This window comes from Littorina saxatilis, unplaced genomic scaffold (genome assembly GCF_037325665.1).
Source record: "Littorina saxatilis isolate snail1 unplaced genomic scaffold, US_GU_Lsax_2.0 scaffold_1510, whole genome shotgun sequence".
NCBI classification, from domain to species: domain Eukaryota; kingdom Metazoa; phylum Mollusca; class Gastropoda; order Littorinimorpha; family Littorinidae; genus Littorina; species Littorina saxatilis.
In genome coordinates, this window is record NW_027127004.1 from 2,753 (window position 1) to 26,149 (window position 23,397).

At 40.0% G+C, this 23,397-nt stretch overlaps 1 protein-coding gene across 1 annotated transcript; it reads left to right on the plus strand.

Moving 5' to 3' along the window:
• Positions 1-4,832: 4,832 nt before the first annotated feature.
• LOC138955461 (glucoside xylosyltransferase 2-like) lies at positions 4,833-23,196 on the plus strand (the record flags this gene model as incomplete). The annotated part of the gene is given in 3 exon segments (XM_070327065.1): positions 4,833-5,179; positions 19,730-19,910; positions 23,068-23,196. Coding segments are annotated over 3 exon segments (561 nt in total), but the record flags the coding sequence as incomplete, so codon positions are not given.
• Positions 23,197-23,397: the final 201 nt, after the last annotated feature.

Genomic DNA, 23,397 nt, shown 5'->3' on the forward strand with positions numbered 1-23,397 from the left:
TCGGCGTTGAAGTCAGTTCATGCATAGTGAACAGTTAGGAAGTTAACTTCGGGAGTTCCCACTTCAGAAAGAAGCCTCTACTTCCAGTATTTCTTACTTCTAGTTCATGCATACGGGCCCTGGCGTAGCAACGCAAAGGAATTGTTCAAGAAACCCCATGGGGGTACATGAAAAAACAAAACAAAAATACAAGAAAAAGAAATAAATGCCAACTAATGTTTTAACATAATTATACATAAGCTCAATCCTATGAGAACAAAAATAAGGATTTCATAACTGAAAAATAGAAATTCACGGGCAGAGGCAACCCTAATACACAGATTATCTGGCAGTCACCACTCACACACGCTGGAGGGGTTAGAGTCCAACCTGAATAACTTAGACACTAGCACACTCATACACAAAAGCAATCGCTCTGATCTAATAACAAACGTAATGAAGACATTAAAAATGAACAGTTAAAAGCTGGATGAACGATGCTCTACGTTAAATCCCCACAACACTGACACGGGCCTTTGCACAAAATACCAAGACAGTCAGTGGTACTGGTTGCCCAGGTTTCACTGTCAGTGTCGAGCATACGGAGCCCGCAGCCAAATATTTGCACACAGGTATGGGAGCGTATTCTACACGCGGAATTGGCAAACACAGTTTGTTTACTGACGCTGAATCAATATATATCGATTTCACTTTCTGAAAGCAGAGACACTCATTGTCTCTCCACTAAGGTCCAGAATCGACGAAAAACTATCACACTAGAAGAAACACATGCGTGTTAGGATGCAGATGTTTTCACAATGTTTAAAAACAGCAGACTACTTGGGGGTCGGTGACAACGTTAACAGACAGTCTGGAGGTGTTGCACGGCATAGTTATGAAATCACATCCGCGAAATCACACACGTCTAGGTACACTCATTAGTGTACTTACTGTCACATAAGTTCATACACCACAATTGATAAAACACACACACACAGACACACACACCACACCACACCAAAACACACACAACACAACACAACACAACACAACACCACACCAACAACACAACCCAACCCAACCCAACCCCACACCTCACCACACCACACAACACAACACACAACACAACACAACACAACACAACACAGCACAACACAACATAACACAACACAACACACACACACACACACACACACACACATAAACACACACACACACACACACATGCACACACACACATACTTTGAATCAGCAGAGAAGGTTCAAGTCACCAGTAGTAAACTCATGTGAAGCTCTACAAGTTTACACACTTCTGTGCACAATGCGCTGATCTCCATTCGAACGAACATTCGGGGGTTTTCAATTCAATTTAATTCAATAAAACTGTATTATCTGAATGCAACAAACGTACGCTCGGTATAGCCTTGAATATACGGGGTGGGAACGTAATCACACACTGGAGGGTTGGACCATTGTGATTAATACTGACGTGGAATCTTTACATAATACGAGCACACTGGAGCAGGGCCCACAGAAACATGGACCTCGAGTTTTTCATATCTTTCTGTTTGTTGCATTCAGATAATAAAGTTTTATTGAATTGAATTTGACCCGGCTTTAGACCCATACTTCTAAGTGGTGTCATAAAACGGAACGATCCATATATCAATACCGTAAAATCCCTAGCAAACGCCCAGTATCTAGCAAACGCCCACCCCCACTTTGGGCCAAAAGTTGTGCAGAGGGGTCACTACCTAGCAAACGCCCACCCCGGTTTTTTTGTGTTTTTTTCGGGAGAGAAACGGGACACATTCCACCTCGCGTCCTACCCCAGTTAAGAGTACCAGACAATGTGCGTTTGTATGGATCCACAAATGGATGGATGACGAGGAACACCACCCTGACCTGGATTCAGCGTGTTCTTAGGCCAGCAGACGAGCGTCGCCTCCTACTTCTGGACTGCTACAGAGCTCACAAGACCCAGGAAGTCAGAGAAGCGGTTGCCGCACAGCAAGTTGACTTGGTCTTTGTGCCTGCAGGCAGCACAGCTTTAGCCCAGCCAGTCGATGTCGGTTTTGCCAAACCTTTTAAAGATGGCATCAGAGACTGCTGGGTTGAGTGAACTGAGAGAAGCAAAATCACCGACAGCTGCTGGCAACCTCAAGCAGCCTAGAAGTTAAGACGTAATCAACTGCGTCAGCAGGGCGTGGGAGAACATACGACCTGAAACGATCGTTACGTCCTTTCTCAGGTGCGCAATTTCAAACGCCATGGACGGTTCCCAAGATGATGAAATACTTGAGTGCTTTCCAGATGAAATCGGCGCTATCCTGCCCGCAATCACGGCAATGGAGATGCTCCAGAAGAAGCTGAGAGTGGAGACGACAGTGAAGACGATGATGTTGACTTTGGACTAGAATGAGACAACGATCATCAACCCTACCAGATGTCCAAACAAGAGAAGAAACTGTGTTTGTGCTGACGTTATTCTGAGAATTTAAAGAATCAAGGTCACTTGTGTCCTTCTTTTTTCTTCTTTTTTTCTATCACAGATCGTTGATCTTAATTTGTGTAAACAAACGGTGTGTTTATTTTTCATTAAAATTGCACAAATCACATGGTTGTATCGCCTATTTTTTTTATCACCTTTTTTTTCTCGTGAAAATGTGATGACACTTTATCTTGCAAAGTGGTGTATAACTAGCAAACGCCCACCCCCTACTTTTACCCGAAATCTGTGCGGAGGGGGGGGGGGGGGGGTTGGGGGGGGGGCGTTTGCTAGGGATTTTACGGTACTAGCGACACTTGCAAGGAAACTGAAATGATCGATCCTTTTTTCACGCATGGCAGTATTAATAGCATTTATTCAAAGATTCCATTGGAACGACGCCATGAATGGCACGCAAACGACTTTCCCTTGTCACACGCTGGAACCACGCCGGATGTTCGGCTATACCGAGAGAGCACTGACGCCAGGTGTAAACAAAGCGTTGTCGCCAACTTCACGGCAATTAGTACATGTCCCCCATTAAAAACAAAATGTGTCTCTTTGAAACCACGTACAGCTTAAATGGATGGTTGTGGGAATGAGTAAGGTTTGTATGTATTACACGTGTGCTTGTCAACGAGAAATATACATCTGTATTGTGCAAAATATCCAAAAGAAATGAAGCCGTCAAAACTGTGTGGTAGCGTACCGCCGCAACGTCTGGATCGGAATAAAATTGCCTCAGCGCGTTGGAAACCGCACAGTATTAACACACCCAAGCCAACAACCGCTCGGCGGCACGGCGGGGCACGCTCGGTATAGCCTTGAATATACGGGAACGGAACGTAATCACACACTGGAGGGTTGGACCATCGTGATTAATACTGACGTGACATCATGATCTTTACACTCTAAACGTGGACCTAGAGTTTTTCATTTCGTACCGCGAAATATTCATGAGCGCAGGCTCCGCAGAACAGTTATAACCGGTGTTTGTAGAGTCAATTTGCACGGTGAAATATATAGGGCCTATACATACTCTGCCTTATTAAAGGCACAGTGCAGCTCACAGCCTTCGTTTTGCGTTTTTGTTGCAGCTGAGTGCATTTACAGTTCAAAAATCCTCCTATGGTAGTAAAACAAACCCAAAACTACCCAACGACGACATCTGTGAAGCTCGACAGTTTCTTGTTCACGCGAGTGCATAAATTAACCTAGTTATTTCGTGGTGTTTGGTCGGAGTTCGATTCAACTTAGTGATTCCGGCCTCCATTTTGTTTTACACAAACTCATGATGACGTCTGACATAGTTTGCTTGTGACTGTCTTTTTGTGTATGATGTGGTGATCTACCTGATTTAGATTTAGATCCAAAAATAGGTCAAGACCAGCCGGGTCCCAGTACGAAATTAATTCGTAAAAAAATCGCAGTTCTTGACTCTTTGGGTGCAAGTCAATGAAACTTGGTAGTTCTTCTAACGGATAGCTGCCTGAGGTATGACTAAAAGCCCCAGGGGCTCCGTGCACCTGGATTTGACAAGTTCAGTACCTTTAAGAATCCAAAAGCAAACGCGATGAACTTTGAATCACTGCTGCTGCAATAGAAATTTACATCACATATTTGAAAATAGCTTTAATGCAGTAACAATCAGCAATGTTTGTACGTTATTTTCATCTAGCTTCTAAATGAATTAATGAAACAAGCCTTTAACTTTTATTTTCCTCTATTTGTTGAAGATGGTCCATATTTTGGGACGCACACATACTTTGCGATTCTGCTATTATTTTTTGTTTGTAGAAACTCGGGGTCAAATAAAACAAATACAGTCTTACCTGTCATACATAGGAATTTGTGTGTGATAACAGCTTTGGCTGTGGACAGAAACTAATCCGTTTTAAGCGTAAAATTTAGAGTGAACGCTGCCAAAAGTGCAAAAAAGAGAAACATCCAAAGGCTTTGAGGTTTGTGTTTCTGCAACTACACGTGCAAGTTATCCAGAGAGGGTGAATACAGCTAATAAAATTGTTTTGAGCGCTCCAGCACCGTTAGTTTGTCAGAACAGGAGGTAATTCATATTTGGAAGTGGTCCATATTAGGCAACCTTCCCATATGCTTGTAAAAAATGTGATAAGCTGCACCTCGCCGTGTCCTGTTCTTTTCAACTGTTTTCTTCAAGCAGAAAGTCTGCATTTAAGACATATTTTCTCCAGTATAATTAAAGACTTTGTTCTAAGATTCTGTTGTCAACTAAAGTAAGCTACATGGGCGCCTATCTGGTAGCTTTAAACGCAAATAAAATATACGCTGGCCGTACATTTATTTTGATTAAACTTTACAAATGCGCGGCTCAGGTTTTATGCCAGGGTTGCGTGACTTTTTAGCACGAGTGTAATAAGGAAAACTACACCGCTCGTTGGCAGCCGGAAGTGGTTGCTCGTCACAACGTAATACATCGATAATCATGCTGAGAGAGAGGAAACTAATTCTCCTGCTTTTGGCCTTTTCATTGGCCATATTTGTCATTTACCAGAACAAGTTTTCTGGAAACGAGAAGCAATGGAAACCCATAGGACTAAAATGGATTATCAACAGGGATACATCCAGTGTCAAACAGGACGGAACATCGGTAGAAGTTCGATCTAATGTTTCGGTTCAAACGGCAAACTGTATCTGGACCAATACCACCACAGTTTTGAGGCCTTGCTTCTTCAGGTAAAGTGCAGTTTTGTCCTGATCGAGTGATTGACAGATACCGACCGGACACACAGTATGTCTGAATAATAGATTGTGTGTGTGTGTGTGTGTGTGTGTGTGTGTGTGTGTGTGTGTGTGTGTGTGTGTGTGTGTGTGTGTGTATGTGTGTGTGTGTGTGTGTGTGTGTGTGTGTGTGTTTGCAAGTCTATGTGTGGGCGTGTGTGCAAGTGTGTGTGTGTGTGTGTGTGTGTGTGTGTGTGTGTGTGTGTGTTTGCGTTTGTGCAATTGTGTGCGAGTGTGTGTACGTGTGTGTGTGTATGTGTGTTCCTCTTTGTGTGTTTAAGTCTTCGTGCTTTTTCCCCCTGTTTGTGTATCTACCTGTCTATTTCGTGTATTAACTTGTTCATTCAAATTGACAAGAAGAGCGGGGTAGTAGTTGCGCTAAGAAGGATAGCACGCTTTTCTGTACCTCTCTTCGTTTTAACTTTCTGAGCGTGTTTTTAATCCAAACATATCATATCTATATTTTTTTGGAATCAGGAACCGACAAGGAATAAGATGAAAGTGTTTTTAAATTGATTTCAAAAATTTAATTTTGATCATAATTTTTATATTTTTAATTTTGAGAGCTTGTTTTTAATCTAAATATAACATAATTATATGTTTTTATAATCAGAAAATGATGAAGAATAAGATGAACGTAAATTTGGATCGTTTTATATATATGAGCCAATGTCAAAAGGTGCTGTGGGTACGCTAGGTATTTTATAAGTTCTGTAACTATTTACTGAATGTACACTCAGATGGAACTTTTGGTTTTTCTGAGAGATTAATGAATAAAGATGATCGCAGAGAAAAACCAAAGACTAACTATAAACAGTTAAAATTCTGCTCCTCATTCATTACGCAAATTAGTGCTTTTTAGGGACGTATTTTGACAAGGTGTTTGAGTACTCTCGATAGTTTTAGAAAAAATGCTAATAAGCTTTTTTTCTGGGCAGTTGGATTTAAACCAAATGATTGCATGAACCCCAATACATAGTTCTGTGTGTTTTTCTTCCCATTTGTCCGTTTTTTAAAGAAATTATTAAAGTTTGAAAATTGCGTGTCTAGCGTGACTCTTTGCGTCACAAAAACTCAAACTTTAAAAAAGCTTCCAAAAAATGTTGTTGTTCAACTAGATACACAAAAGAACCAGTTTTGAACAAAAACTGTCGGTGAAAAGGAAAAACAATGAAAATAACCACTATATTTTGAAGTTTGGTACCATTTCTGGCTAATTTAAGCTTTGTCGTCACAATGTCACACTAGACACTTTTTTAGCAAATTTCCTTTTTTTTCCACAAAATTTTTAATTTCTTTCTTTTTTTTTGCCAGCAGTCAGAAGCAAATCAAATGACTGCTTCATAATCACAGTTTTTGAAAAGAAGAAATAAAAAGGAATTGTCATTATTGTGTGACAGAACAATTTGTCGTCACAGGTCACACTAGACACACGACGTCATTTGTCCATCCAAACAAAATTTATGTAATTAAAACCACTGTTTTAGAAGATTGATTACGTGCTTTAATTATCGACAAATGCTTGTTCTTCATCACTCTCTTGAGATGACCAGGAAGAAATAATAATGGGCCAGAATTCCCAATCATCTAGGCCGTTTTCTGAACTTCGCGCACGGCGCGCTAGTGTTAAAGACCGCGGCCCAAAAAACACAGTCCGGTGCCCAGCGATGCTCGGAATACAAGAAAAGGATGAAAAAAAACCGACCAGGAGTATGCTGCCTACCTGGATAGACAGAACGTATTGAGCAAGGCTTGGAGGGAACACCGGACCGACGAGCGGAGAGCATAATGGATCGCGAGAAAGCAAGACATCGTAAACAGTTGAGCAGGTAATTTACAAATCTGTAGAATCTTCTGTCAAGTCTCCATCTAATCCAGAGTCGAATTAAAAATTGAGTATGCGAATTTGATTACCTTTCAGTGTACAGACTGTAACGAGGACACTCACACACACACACACAAACACACACGCACGCACGCACGCACGCACGCACCCATGCACACACGCATGCAAGCACTCACACACACAAGCAAGCACGCACACACACGCATGCACCGATGCACGCATGCATTCAAGCGCGCAAAATGTGTCAGATTTTGGTAGGTTTAGGAATGTGTTTATGCAAAATTCTTTTTAAAGAAATAACCGGGGAAAAAACTACCCAATGATTTGCGCTAAAACCCGTCTCCGGGTTAATAATTTTCAGTTTAAACCGTTTGCTGCAGACCTGCCGTTTCACACCGAGATTATCATTGCATGGACAATTAAAGAACTACAAATATGAGGATACCGATACTCAACATTACAACTCATAATGTGCGGTGTGTGTGTGTGTGTGTGTGTGTGTGTGTGTGTGTGTGTGTGTGTGTGTGTGTGTGTCCCAGGGCTCGTGCGAAGAAAGAAACAAGTCGCGTAAAGCGAAAATACAATATTTAGTCAAGTAGCTGTCGAACTCACAGAATGAAACTGAACGCAACGCAACGCAGCAAGACCGTATACTCGTAGCATCGTCACTCCACCGCCCGTGGCAAAGGCAGTGCACGTGGAATTGACAAGAAGAGCGGGGTATTCGTTGCGCTGAGAAGGATAGCACGCTTTTCTGTACCTCTCTTCGTTTTAACTTTCTGAGCGTGTTTTTAATCCAAACATATCATATCTATATATTTTTGGAATCAGGAACCGACAAGGAATAAGATGAAAGTGTTTTTAAATTGATTTCGAAAAAATAATTTTGATAATAATTTTTATATATTTAATTTTCAGAGCTTGTTTTTAATCCGAATATAACATATTTATATGTTTTTGGAATCAGCAAATGATGGAAAATAAGATAAACGTAAATTTGGATCGTTTTATAAATTTTTATTTTTTTTTTACAATTTTCCGATTTTTAATGACCAAAGTCATTAATTAATTTTTAAGCCACCAAGCTGAAATGCAATACCGAACACCGGGCTTTGTCGAAGAGTACTTGACCAAAATTTCAACCAATTTGGTTGAAAAATGAGGGCGTGACAGTGCCGCCTCAACTTTCACGAAAAGCCGGATATGACGTCATCAAAGACATTTATCAAACAAATGAAAAAAACGTACGGGGATTTCATACCCAGGAACTCTCATGTCAAATTTCATAAAGATCGGTCCAGTAGTTTAGTCTGAATCGCTCTACACACACACACACACACACACACACACGCACACACGCACGCACACACGCACGCACACACGCACATAGGGCCTACACCACGACCCTCGTTTCGATTCCCCCTCGATGTTAAAATATTTAGTCAAAACTTGACTAAATATAAAAAAGAAAAACAGCTCTCCGCTAACTGCAGCAAAAAGGAAGAAAACGGCTATTAAAAACATAATTCGTAAAGCGGAGACACCTGCAGACAGGCAGAAGAAGAAACCCAAAGAAAATGCTAAGGTTCGGCAGTGCAAAAGAAGATCTTCCATGACAGATAAACAGAAGAGGGAATTGAACAAAATAAGAATGGACAGATACCACAGAAAACAAGAAAAAGACAATCTGACGAATCTCGCAAGACCAGTGAGCTTTTTGAAGTCAGTAAAAATGGCATTTAATGCCATTTCCAGGAAGCGGGACAAAGAGTCTCTTCAGAAACAAAATTTCATTAAAACGTTACTCAAGCGACAAGCAGTACATCAAGACAGTTGTAGAACTCTCAAGCAACTGTACGTGCGTAAACGTCCGACAGACACAAAAGTGGAGAAATTCTACGACAGGGAATCAATCGATGTGCCTGGAAAGCGTACAGTGTCAAAAGTGTCAATGATCCAGAAGAAAGTTCTGACCAAGAAAGTGGAGGACTTGTTTGAAATGTTCAAATCTGAAAATCCGTTGTACAAAATATCTCTGACCCCTTTTGCACGGAGGCGCCCAAAACACATCCCCCTGCTGTCTACCAGTCGGACTTTTCTGCAGTGCTTCTCTGAGACATGCACCAACCCAATGTTGAAAGTTGACAAGCTAAACCAGCACTTGTCTGCGATAACTTATTTAATCTGCTTTTATGGAATAACCAATATTTTGTTTTTGATGGAAATGTACTGTATTTTGAAGATTGGACAAGAAAGGGTCTTGTTAGCGTATATGATGTTTTACATAGAAAAGAGTTTGTTTCCCATCAGTTCATTTGTGATGTTTTATGAAAATCCCCACAGAGAATTTTGAAATATAACATGGTTCGTGCTGTTGTTGTAAATGTTATTAATAAGATGATGCACGGAAAGGAAGAAATTGATTTGATGGATATCCCCTCTTATCGTGGTAAGAAAGTACACAACGCACAACAGTTTAGAAAAGAATTAGTAAGCATGAAACTTGTTGAACCGTGTGCAATTGGATTTTGGAGGAGGAAATTTAATTATGAAATTGACAAGAAAGATTGGCTGATGAGTTTTGAATCGGTTAAAGAGACAAGGCTACGAGTATTACAATGGAAATTACTTCACAATATTTACCCCACAAATATTATGTTATGTAAAATGAAAGTTGTGGAAGACAATATTTGTTCACACTGTAGTAATAGCATTGACTATATAGAACACTTTTTGACTCACATGCGAAGCAAAAGTGAGTCTATGTACTCACCCGAGTCGTCCGTCCGTCCGTCCGGACGTCCGGCCGGCCGTCCGGAAAACTTTAACGTTGGATATTTCTTGGACACTATTCAGTCTATCAGTACCAAATTTGGCAAGATGGTGTATGATGACAAGGCCCCAAAAAACATACATAGCATCTTGACCTTGCTTCAAGGTCAAGGTCGCAGGGGCCATAAATGTTGCCTAAAAAACAGCTATTTTTCACATTTTTCCCATTTTCTCTGAAGTTTTTGAGATTTAATACCTCACCTATATATGATATATAGGGCAAAGTAAGCCCCATCTTTTGATACCAGTTTGGTTTACCTTGCTTCAAGGTCAAGGTCACAGGAGCTCTTCAAAGTCGGATTGTATACATATTTTGAAGTGACCTTGACCCTGAACTATGGAAGATAACTGTTTCAAACTTAAAAATTATGTGGGGCACATGTTATGCTTTCATCATGAGACGCATTTGGTCACATATGATCAAGGTCAAGGTCACTTTGACCCTTATGAAATGTGACCAAAATAAGGTAGTGAACCACTAAAAGTGACCATATCTCATGGTAGAAAAGGCCAATAAGCACCATTGTACTTCCTATGTCTTGAATTAACAGCTTTGTGTTGCATGACCTTGGATGACCTTGACCTTGGGTCAAGGTCACATGTATTTTGGTAGGAAAAATGTGTAAAGCAGTTCTTAGTGTATGATGTCATTGCTAGGTTTAGTTATTTGACCTTGACCCTGAAGGTCATGTAAAGGTCAAGGTCAAGCATGTGAGTCGTATGGGCTTTGCCCTTCTTGTTTTTCTTTGGCCCAGTGGTGCTTGAGTTTTGGAAACAAATTGAATTTTATATTTGGGTACAGTTGGATAAACAGATAAAGTTAACTGTGCATGAAATCATCATAGTGTTTGGAGTTGAAAATCGAAAAATGCATGCAGCTCTGTTGAAAGAATTAAACTGTATAATTTTGGTTGCTAAAATGTGCACAAGTATTTATAAGAAAACCAAGGCTTCAATGCCTCTTTTTGTTATCTTCGAAAGGCAACTGCAGATCAGAAATATTTATTTTTGATTAAAAAGTTCCAAGACAAATATTTAGTAACTTTTTTTTAATAAAAACAATTGTAAATGTTATCTCCACCATCATTACCCCCCTGACCCCCCCCCCCTTTTTTCACTCTCTCTCTTTCCTTCTATCTCTCTCTCTCTCTCTCTCTCTCTCCTCTCTCTCTCTCTTTGTCTCTCTAAAGATGTCTTTATAATGAATTGTCAGAATGTATTCCAAATGAGTATGTATCTATACATCCGTAGATGCCTTTCATTTGTTTCATGAATTTTAATACTATAGACTTTTTGAGTGGTAAATGTTGAAGGATGAAAGAAAATATATTGTGAGTGGACGGATGCATGTTATTCATTAAAAGCCCCACAATGATGTGCTTGGCAACAAATTAAAAAAAAGAAATTAAAAAAAAGACTCCAACATTACAAACCTTAAAGGCACAGTAAGCCTCCCGTAAACCATCACAGATACTGTCAGGCTTTTACACACAGTACAAACACCCTTCCATGTGAACGCTCACTAAACGGGAATATCCCAGGTGCCCTACGTAAAGAGCGAGCAAATTTTACAGAATTAATTTTGCGGATTGTCTCAGAGACAATCGGACCGTGGTGCGTTTTGGCGCTAGACCTAACATTTAAAATCTAAATAATAAATTGACAGCTTGTTACACAAACATTCTTAAATCATAAAAGAATTCTTTTTTCATCAAGACAAGATCAGTACAATTCGAAGTTTTTAAAGTTTGAAAAAAAAAGCCCGGAAGCAGGGTCACGCAAGGTCGTGGTTCTCGTAGCAGACGACGGTTTATGCCTATCGCCGATTCCTCTAAACAGTCAAAAGCCATCGCTAGAGTTCTTGTGAACCACAGCCGTTTGTTTCGTGCATAGTCAGATAAGCTCACATCGAGTCGCATTCAAATTACTAACTGACGATCGACTACATTGTGAAAAAGGGAAACTGGATCACACGGTTCACGATGGCTCAAACCACGCAAAAATAAATTCTTTGAAAATTGCTCGCTCTTTACGGAGGGCACCTAGGATGTTCTCAAGCGGTGAGTGTTTAAATGAAAGGGTGTTTGTACTGTGTGTAAAAGCCCGACAGTATCTGTGATGGTTTACGGGAGGCTTACTGTGTCTTTAACATTTGACCAGAGTCAACTAGTCTTTCGTCATGTCAGGGCGTTTTCTTGTCCTGGGAATATATTTCATGACCCCACTGTGACCTTGAAATGTGACGCAGGTCTTCCATATTTGTATCATCTATGGGGGACATCAAACCCTGGAAATGTGGAAGTTTCAAAGATGTAGCCCTCAAAACATTCAAAACAATGATACTTTTTACTTTTTGTTCACCTTAGACGGCCTGCTATGACCTTGATATTTGACAAGGGAGAACCAAACTCGCATCATATTTGGATATCATCAAAACATAGAAGTATGGGAAGTTTAAACGCTTTCGCTACAAAGCATTTTGAGAAAATTCCAAATTATTCCCTTTTTGACCCGAAGACAACTCCACCGTGACCTTGACATTTGACAAAGGTCACCCATATTTATATCATGTGTGTAGGCTATCAAACTCTGGAAATTTGTGAAGTTTCAAAGATGTAGCCCCAAAAACATAAAAAAAACAATGATACATTTTTTTCTCCTCATTAAGACAGACCTGCTATGAACCTTGCTATTTCACAAGAGTAAACCAAATTGAGCATCAGGAATGGATATTATCTCAACAAAGAAGTGTGTGACGTTTAAAAGCTGTTGCTTTAAAACTTTTCGAGAAAATGCCAATTTATCACTTTCTGACCCAATACGACCCCGCCGTGACCTTGAAATGTGACGAAGGTCAACTACTCTCTCACCATGTCTGGAGGTCATACAATCATACAAGTATGTGAAGTTTCAAAGCTTTGACTTCAACAATATCTGAGAAAACCTCAAATTAAAGAACTTTTGTATGGAGCACATACCGATTGTGACTGTGATAGCAATAAATGAATTCATGTTGCTAACATACACATTTTATGCGCTTTTACCTTGATTATATTTAATCTACACCCCAATACTCATATGCGAGCTCAGTAGAAATGAAAGTTCTAGAAAAAAAAAAGGAAAAAATCAGGTTTATGTCCTTACATGCCACAAGAGACACTCGTCAAGCCTCAACTTAACGGCCAAATAACACAGCCGTTGTGAAAGATTTTCCCTTTTCTCCTTTAGAAACTATATACTGAATGTGTTAAGCAACTCAAAACACCAGTCATTTTACTTTGGGTGTACTTTGATTTTCGAAGCTGTCAGACAGCACCTTTTGACATTGGCTCATATATGTATATATATTTTTTTTTTACAATTTTCAGATTTTTAATGACCAAAGTAATTAATTAATTTTTAAGCCACCAAGCTGAAATGCCATACCGAAGTCCGGCCTTCGTCGAAGATTGCTTGGCCAAAATTTCAATCAATTTGATTGAAAAATGAGGGTGTGACAGTGCCGCCTCAACTTTTACAGAAAGCCGGATATGACGTCAAAAAAAGAAAAAAAAACATCCGGTGATATCATTCCCAGAAACTCTCATGTAAAAATTTCATAAAGATCGGTCAAGCAGTTTGGTCTGAATCGCTCTACACACACACACACGCACAGACAGACAGACACACACACACACACACACACACACACACACACACACATACACCACGACCCTCGTCTCCATTCCCCCTCTATGTTAAAACATTTAGTCAAAATTTGACTAAATGTAAAAAGTTGTGACTAAATGTAAAAACAGATTCGTGGAGGATATTTTACTGGCTCTACGATAAATGCATAGTATTTAATCGTTTTTATTCTTTAATTGTTCATAAATTGTGTTATACAGGTCAAGCGAGTCGTGATTGCAGGCAGACGTGTCACTTCAACATGCTACAAAAATTGTAAAAATGCATATTTTTTTTAACAAGGTAAAGACATTTTTGGAGGAAATTCATTTCTCAACAACACCATTTAATTAGAATTATTCGCCAAAGCGTTTAAGACTCCAAAAAATGAGCAAAGATCCCTTTGGCAGTGTTAAAAAGGGTTGTTTGGCAAAAGCTCATTCGCACGGAATCGACGTGATGATTTCATTAAAAAACAAATGCTATTTGTGGCCAAGTGTCTGGTCTACACGATCAAGCTATAACTAGAAAAAAAAAGTGCGGTTTTTTAAAATTTTTATTTTTTAACATCGATGGATTAGCGATAGTGATTCGTATGAAAGTACTATGAAGCCAAACGCATACGTCCCTTCTCTCTTAACACATATTTACACACACATGCACACAAATACACACGAACATATGCATACACATATGTAAATATGTGTTAAAGGCACAGTGCGCCTCCCGTAAACCATCACAGATACTGTCAGGCTTTTACACACAGTACAAACACCCTTCTATTTGAACGATCACCAAACGGGAACATCCTATGTGCCCTACGTAAAGAGCAAGCATTTTTCAAAGAATTAATTTTGCGGATTGTCTGTCAGACAATCGGACCGTGGTGCGTTTTGGCGCAAGACCTAACTTTTAAAATCTAAATAATAAATTGACAGCTTGTTACATAAACGTTCTTAGATCATCAAATAATTCTTTTTTGATCAAGACAAGATCCGTACAATTCGAAGTTTTGAAAGTTTAAAAAAAGAAACGGCCGGAAGCAGGGTCACGCAAGGTCGTGGTTCTCGTAGCAGATGACGGTTTATGTCTATCGCCAGTTTCTCTGAACAGTCAAAAGCCATCGCGAGAGTTCTTGTGAACCACAGCCGTTTGTTTCGTGCATAGTCAGAGGTAAATAATAATAACGTGCTATTGCAGATAAGCCGACAGCGAGTCGCATTGAAATTACTAACTGACGACTGGATTGAAAAGGGGAAACTGGATCACACGGGTTCACGATGGCTCAGGGGTAAGATAAACCACGCAAAAATAAATTCTTTGAAAATTGCTCGCTCTTTACGGAGGGCACCTAGGATGTTCTCATGCGGTAAGTGTTTAAATGAAAGGGTGTTTGTACTGTGTGTAAAAGCCTAACACTATCTGTAATGGTTTACGGGAGGCTTACTGTGCCTTTAAGGGAGGGGGGACGTATGCGTTTGGCTTCATAGTACTTTCATACGAATCACTATATCGCTAATCGATCGATGTTAAAAAAAATCTATAAAAAAAATACGCACTTTTTTGTTTCTAGTTATAGCCTGATTGCGTAGACCAGACACTTGGCCACAAATAGCACCTGTTTTTTATAAAGAAATCATCTCGTCGATGCCGTGCGAATGAGCTTTTGCCAAACAACCCTTTTTAACACTGTCAAAGTGATCTTTGCTCATTTTTGTGAGTCTTAAACGCTTTGGCGAATAATTCTAATTAAATGGTGTTGTTGAGAAATGAATTTCCTCCAAAAATGTCTTTACCTTGTTAAAAAAAATATGCATTTTTACGATTTTTGTAGCATGTTGAAGGGATACGTTTGCCTGCAATCACCACTCGCTTGACCCCTACCTAACCGGTATAACACAATTTATGAATTTAAAAAGCATTTATCGAAGAGCCAGTAAAATATCCTCTACGAATCTGTTTTTCCTTTTGATTTACCTTATCTGGTTCATAATTTACGACAATTTGAAAATGACGAAAAATCACTCGCAACAGTGGGCGCGAATTAAATGAGTTGCGTTTCTTTCGCCGGGGACTGTACATCGATGAAAGAATGCATGCAATCTTTGGAGACTACCGGTTAGTTTAGTGTTTGCTTCTTCAAAATGCGAACGTCAGGTTCAAGGAAGTGCATACATGGCAATCTCAATAGAATTGGGTGAAGGGGCTATCGGGCATTCTTGCTGTTCAATGGAACACTCTCCGTCTGTATGGGCTACTTTCTGTGGCCAAAACCCCACGCCAGTAGAACGGATCGAATAAGTCAAAAGATCATGCTGTGGGATTGAAACAGTTCATTATTGAGACGCTTGAACTAAATACATGTATTTAGTTCATGCGTCTCAATAATGAACTGTTGTGCCCTTTTGTGTGAGCGGCTGGGCGAAGAAATGACTCCGCGGCTTTCAACTGAACTGGAGTTACTGTTGAACCGTTGTTATACCCCCCTCCCCTTATATTTGGGAATGTATGGGTTTCACTCTGTCTGTTTGTTTGTCCCGCTGTACGCACTTACAGTATATCTCTGGTATTTATGGGTCGATTGAGCTAAAATTGGGTGTGCAGATTGTAAGTATGGTACGTACATGTAAACGATCGAAAGAGGATATAATACATACGGCACGGTGTGTGTGTGTGTGTGTGTGTGTGTGTGTGTGTGTGTGTGTGTGTGTGTGTGTTCGAGCGTTCAGATCTGCAATTCAGACGGGCGCAGTGGCCTAGTGGATATGACATCGGCCTCCTAATCGGAAGGCAGTGAGTTCAAATACCGGCCGCGGCCGCCTGGTGGGTTAAGGTGGAGATTTTTCCGATCTCCCAGGTCAACTTGTGTGCAGACCTGCTAGTGCCTTCGTGTGTACACGCAAGCACAAGGCCTAGTGCGCACATAAAAGATCCTGTAATCCATGTTAGAGTTCGGTGGTTTATAGAAACACGAAAATACCCAGCATGCTTCCCCTGAAAGCGGCGTATGGCTGCCTGAATGGCGGGGTAAAAACGGTCATACACGTAAAAACCCACTCGTGCAAAAGCATGCGTGAACGTGGGAGTTTCAGCCCATGAACTAAGAAGAAGTAAACAACAGCACAAACCTAGTAGTGTGCACACAAGACAGCTCACATCTTTTACCGAAAAAAATTACAGGTAATGTGGAAAGGTAGTAATGACCTTCAGTGAATGTTGAGGTCACTGAATACAACTTGCATTTGTGACATGATCGACTCTAAATTTAAAGGCCCACCCCGCCTCCCGTAAATCATCAGTTTCCGATCATAGACACCACCAGGCTTTAACATAAGTACACACACCCTTCCGTTTGAACGCTTACAGCTAGGGAACCATCTCGGTGCACTCCATTGAGAGCGAGCTTTTTTCAATGAATTTATTTTGCGTGGACGTTTAGGTGCGGATCGGAAGCCTCAATATGGCGCTAGACCCAAATTTAGATATCTTAAGAATAGATTGACAGCATGTGAGACAAACATTATGAAAACACGGAATAATTCTTTTATTATCAAGACAAGATCAGTATATATAATTATATATAATTAAAATGCAAGTCAGTGAAACATCATTCAAGGACCACTGCATTCTGTTTCTCTGGCAAAACTTGTAAGCGCTACTACTATTGTGCAGCTGATAAAATATCCGTACTCTATGATTGTATTGAAATATGATCGCACATAATGCAATGAGGACATTTTTTAAACAAGCAAATAATTCTATGGTATAATATTCCATCATTGCTTGATATTCATAATGCATGTTGAAATGCCTTTTTGATTGTTGGAAATGTTAATTATGTAAATTGTACTGTACATGTAGTGAACTTAACTTCTATTTCTTCTTGTTATTAATCGAGTTACTCTCAATGGGAGCCGGAGAGGGATGGAGGAAAACAAGCATGTTTACATTGCTTATTTTGTTGCCCTCGAAAAAATAAAGTTTAATTCAATTCTCTCTCTCTTAAACCTTATCTTTTGTTGAATGTTGATAAACATCTAAAGTTTATTATGACTTGGTTTCGATTCGGTATTTCAGAAATTGCTGTGCATGCTTATTGATTTAAAAAAACATAATGCCGATCAGTCCCCTTTGTAAAGAAAATCAAGAAGATGAAGTCCATTTTGTTTTGTGTTGCACATCCTTAAACTGATTAAGAGAAAAATGTATCCCATTTACATATTATAAAACCCCAAGCACTTTTAGACTTAGCCTGCTCCTGGCCTCACCTCAAGAAACTGTTGTCAGAAATGTATCCCTGTATTTGTATAAAGCCTTTTAGTTAAATACCGTGTAATGTATGTTTTAATCTGTAGTGTTGTGCGATTATTATGTTGTACCTTTTTTGCACCTGATGAGTTAAATTATTTGCAACGTTAACCGTTTGTTCACACTCCTTCATAAGGGGCTATGGCCTATTGAATAAATTATCTGCGTCTGCTTCTCTCTCTCTCTCTCTCTCTCTCTCTCTCTCTCTCTCTCTCTCTCTCTCTCTCTCTCTCTCTCTCTCTCTCTCTCCTGTCTAAGCTATGAGAAAGTAGACTCCACACCAGAGACAGAGACAGACAGCCAGACAGGGAAATGATCATGAGGAGAGAGATTCAAAGAGACAGAGATGTTACATATCACTACATGAAGACATCACTAGACAGGAATGAGGGAGAGAAAGAATACGAATGCTCACTGCATTTAGGCTGTCAGCTCTTTGCAACGTTGTGGAGGGGCGGGGGGTGTAAGGAAGGTTGGGGGGGGGGGGGTGTACATTTCCGAGAAGATTCTTCTCGCTTTGTAAATGCCCGATAGCCAGTTGTGTGCTCACACACACGCACACGCACACACTGACATAATCGAGGTACAGTCTCACAACCACCGCCCAAACGTTCACATGTTTGATCGTGTGCCTCTTTTTTTCCGCTAAATCGCTGCTGGTCAGGGGTATCCATCTGTGTAGGCATCGTTCTGGGTAGTTGTTAAGCTGCGTCACGACTTTCATGTGCATTTTGATGTACCAGTGTGTGACTTTGTTCTTTGTCATTTTTCTGAGGATCAAGTCGTCTGATTCACAAACCAATACATGCTTAACTTTCGCCGGTGGTCGTGGGTCCGTGTGGACCCAGAAGGGTGTTTAATTGCAAATATCGTTTGCGATAAGAGTATATGATTTGGCAGCTGCATAGGATAATGCAGTGCAGGTTATTTTGCTTCTCTTAACAACTAGATGTTACCTCTTCAAGCCTTTGGCTGAAAATCTTTATTTCTGGATGTAGCAGGGGAGAACATGTTTGCAATTTATAGGGTGACGGCGATGTGCATGTTTTGTTCCGACAAGATGGCTGGTTTAACTGTGACATACATGTACACATTTGTGGTACTCATTTTGGAGATATGATCCTTTATTTGTCAACATCTGTTTGTCGTTTTCTTCTTCTTCTTCATTTCTGAACAAATCTGACCAAGACCTTGCTATAACGATAGCACTGCCGGCTGGGATGCCTTTTGACTACTCTGATATCAAACCGCCAATGATGACGTCATCAACCCTCTTTGCAAAGTGCTGAACATGTACTTTTCACATATATTGTTGTTTGCATGGCAGAAACAAAGCTAACTACTGCAAACAAATAAATACTGCAATTTTGTCTAAGTTTGGCCCTTTTTTTTTTACATTCTTCACTCTGGACTATTTTGAGCCATTGGTGTATTTACACCCCCGGTATAGGGGTGTGTATAGGTTTCGGTCGATGTGTTTGTTTGTTTGTTTGTGTGTTTGTGTGTTTGTGTTCGCATATAGATCTCAAGAATGAACGGACCGATCGTCACCAAACTTGGTGAACAGGTTCTATACATTCCTGAGACGGTCCTTACAAAAATTGGGACCAGTCAAACACACGGTTAGGGAGTTATTGGTGGATTAAGATTCTACAAGGACTTATAGAGAAACATATTAATGGTCAAAGGGAAATAACCTTCTCAGTTGGTGGCAGTGAGAATGGGTGCAGTGAGAATGGTTATTTCCCTTTGACCAACGGGGGTGTTTTTCCTACCTCGGAGGAATTTCTTGTTTACAATGTTTGCGCGGCCTTCCTAACACAAGATTTCTTAAATCTGTTTTTCACTATTAGGACTGGAAAGGAGTTTGAGAACACACAGAGACCCAGACTGCACCTCGCAACGGTGGCATGTGGTGGCAGGTGGCAGGAGGGCTTGGTGCTCCTCAAATCAGTCGTTGCCTTGACAACCAGAAGTCTTGTGGTCTTTCACGTCTTCACCGAGACAGCCCAGATGCCGCACTTCAAAAAGGCGGTCAGTGTAGTAATGTACGTCAGTAATTCGTGGCACACACAAAAAAAACCACACAATTATTTGCTCAATCACGTGTACATGTCTGTATTTCTTATCCGTGTTTTTTTCTGGCCGCGACACGGAAGATTTTTAGGACATGCGATAGCGTTCGGGAAAACCCGGTGTAACTATTCCTGGTTAATGTAAACAGTCCCTCAAATCTCTTTCCAAATTATAAAAAATGCTACCGGGCAGAAAGACTGCTTTCGCTTTGCAAGAGTGAGTGTATTGGGAGGTAGAGAAAGGGCAAAGAAAGGTCACTCTTTTAAGTTGTAAGTTGGGTTGGGTAACTTAGTTCCATCTGCGATGTTTTTTTGTTTTTTGTTTTTTTTCTCCAAAATTGTAATCAATCAATAATCAAGTGATAACAAACATGGTATCTGTGTGTTTTCTGTTTGTACACATACTTTCATTTACACGAGGTGCAGACACAATCATTATGTTAAATTTTACAATATACAAAAGGACTCAAATTAATCATACGTGAAACTATATACGTGTCAACATGTGTAGCATCAAAATGATCATATGTCATCATATATTGATCTATTCAAAAACAATATTCGCATCAAAACATATGCCTGTCTTTACCTTAAATTAGGGACAATAAACAATCATTTGTTTCTAATTAATAAAACTTCAGACTAATGAAATCTCAAAACAACATGATTTCCAAAAATAATTTCCAGTGTTAATCGTGAATCGGTTTTAAAAAAAATGCTTACGCACATCTTTGCAATTAAAATAATATGATTAATCTTCTTCATATTTTTGCTGTTACCTTTTATACCAAAAAGCACATCTGTGACATCCAACCTAATTCTTTCGGGTTGGGTAACTTCCATTGATGCAATAGCTTGATAACATGTTCCTGATTAAAGTCCTTTGTCATGCCGGTGAATCGCCGGAAATGCACAACGGTTGTAACAGCATTCGCGAAGCAACGCCGGGATCTGGATTGCGACAATGGTTGTCTCGAGAATATGTCTTCGTTTGAGATAAAGCAATCACATATCTGACTGATTCTTGTTAATGCAAGTGCATATATATAAGACATTAGTTTTGCACAACATAGCAATCATTTAGTTGATTAATACAGAATATTGAACGTGTAGTTAGTTGAACACGGCTTTCCGTCTTACACGGTCAACTTTTCACTTTCAATTATCGTTTTAACACAATGAATCATTTTGAGAAAAACTCGTAACTGCCAGGAAATATGTTCTCTTTAAAGCTACTTATTTTCGTTTGTACTGTTTCACAGGAGGAAAAGTTAAGCAGAATTGATGTTGAAGATTAGATGCTAAAATGTTCATATAACGGTTCTTTCAGGTGGAGCCGATCGCATGACAACGGTTGCATGGTGTGTTTCTGAACCGTTGTCATAGAAATGCAGGATCAATTCTTTGGAATTCATTTAAAACAACTTTGAAACGAGAAAATGTCACGGACACTCAACCACCTGTTGAACTAGACATTTTAGAGCGATTTAAAACATGCTGTATTGTCTCACAAAGTTTCAGGTTGGAGAAACGATCATGGGAAGTAATTTGGGGACGGAGAGACAAAAAACAGTTTAGCAGGCTGTATGTAAGATAATGTGCATAAAACAACCAAACGGTTGGTGTGTTGTACAAGCCTAATGTATCGTACACTTGCTTGAACAAGAATATGACGGATACACTTTCTTACTACCTCAAACGAGAATATTGTTCACACACAGCCACTCTAAAAATCAGCCAAGTGCAATGCGCGACTGCTGTTAGAACCGTTGCGTATTTCCGGCGATTCCTCGACAGGGAGTCATCGACCTTCCTGTGAGCTTTCAATTGTTCAACTCCTGCTGGAATTTCTCACACGTTTCATTTGTAACTGAAAATAGCTTCGATTCTGTGTGTGTGTGTGTGTGTGTGTGTGTGTGTGTGTGTGTGTGTGTGTTTTTTGTGCTGAAAAAGTTTGAACGGAAACTTATTGTTCAGCTTACAATAAGGGTGTTAAATAACTGCGCAGATTATGCAAAGTGTTGAAATAAGCTTGCATTTGGAATTGTTCGACGCCTACTTGAATTCCTCACACTCTTTCATCCCAGCGAAGCTGGAGGTATCCCACGAACGCTATACTGTAATCGACTTGAGAAATGTTCGTACCGATAATACATGATAAAGAAGGATTCTTTGTGCCCGGCTACGGGCTACAGTTGAAGATGGAAGTTCACCAAAAATTGGGACCATACTAACAAAAATACGGTGGGTGCTATAGGCGCCCCCATTTTTTGAGCAAACACACACATATCAATATATGCACCAACATTGTGTGCGTATATTGTTTTATTACTTTTGTTTCAAACAGGACACACACAAAAAAACAAACAAACTAAAAAGCAACCAAAAACTTCAGCACTCTTACTTTGATTGGCACACAAACTGCATCATTTCCTGACAGAGCTTTTTCTTGACAGATTCGACAAAACAGTTTACCTATATAGATGGTCTCTTTGCTGTCAAACTGATTCTAACCAACTAGTACTAAACAGGGTCAGCCATGAATAGTTAACCTTATTAAAAGACCGTCTGTGCGAATGTCCTGTTGTACCGACACGTACATCTTCACGTCACGAAACTTTACTTTCCGTGATTGTGGAGGTTTCAGCAGCGACACTGTCATTGGCGCTGTCATTTTCCGGAATTATGCTATTGCTAGCCGTATTTTCCCATGTTCTTCTTGGCCCTAATGTAGCGCACGATGCCGTTGAAACGCCAAACGTGTTCAGCTTTTTTGTTTGTTTGGCATGCAGGCTTTAGCTTTTTTCGGTGGCATAATTCAGTGTCGTTCTCGTAAAGTGAGGTAAGTTTTAAACGGTGTTGTAAAATGGAGGGTTCTCGTAAAGTGAGGTAAGTTTTAAACGGTGTTGTAAAATGGAGGGTTCTCATAAAGTGAGGTTTCTCGAGGAAAGCCATTTAGAAAAGTTAACGTTGATGCATGGTGCTCAGTATTTTCAAAGCATACAACAAACAAAATCCACGACAACAACCATAGACTACCACAACAACCACAACAACGATCAAGCAACAAAACAACAAAAAATCCAATTAAAACCTGTCAATATATCTCGTTACAGCTACAAGACTGGCCAGAGGCGGTGTTGGAGAGAATAGAATACAGACTGTATCTTGCAACATATCCTCCCGAGTTCAAAAAATGGAAAGGCAAATTCGGCAACTGCGCTTCTCAACGGCTCCTGTTTCCTGTGAGTACTTAGCCTACTCCATCGCTTTTGGGATGTATTTTCAGTGTGGCAAACAATGTGCTGCCCCTCCATGCCTGTCTCAGGAAAAAAAATGAAAACAGTGTCTGGGGACATGATACCCAGGAACTCTCATGTCAAGTTTCGTGAAGATCAGTCCATTAGTTTTCTCTGAATCGCTCCACACACACACACACACACACA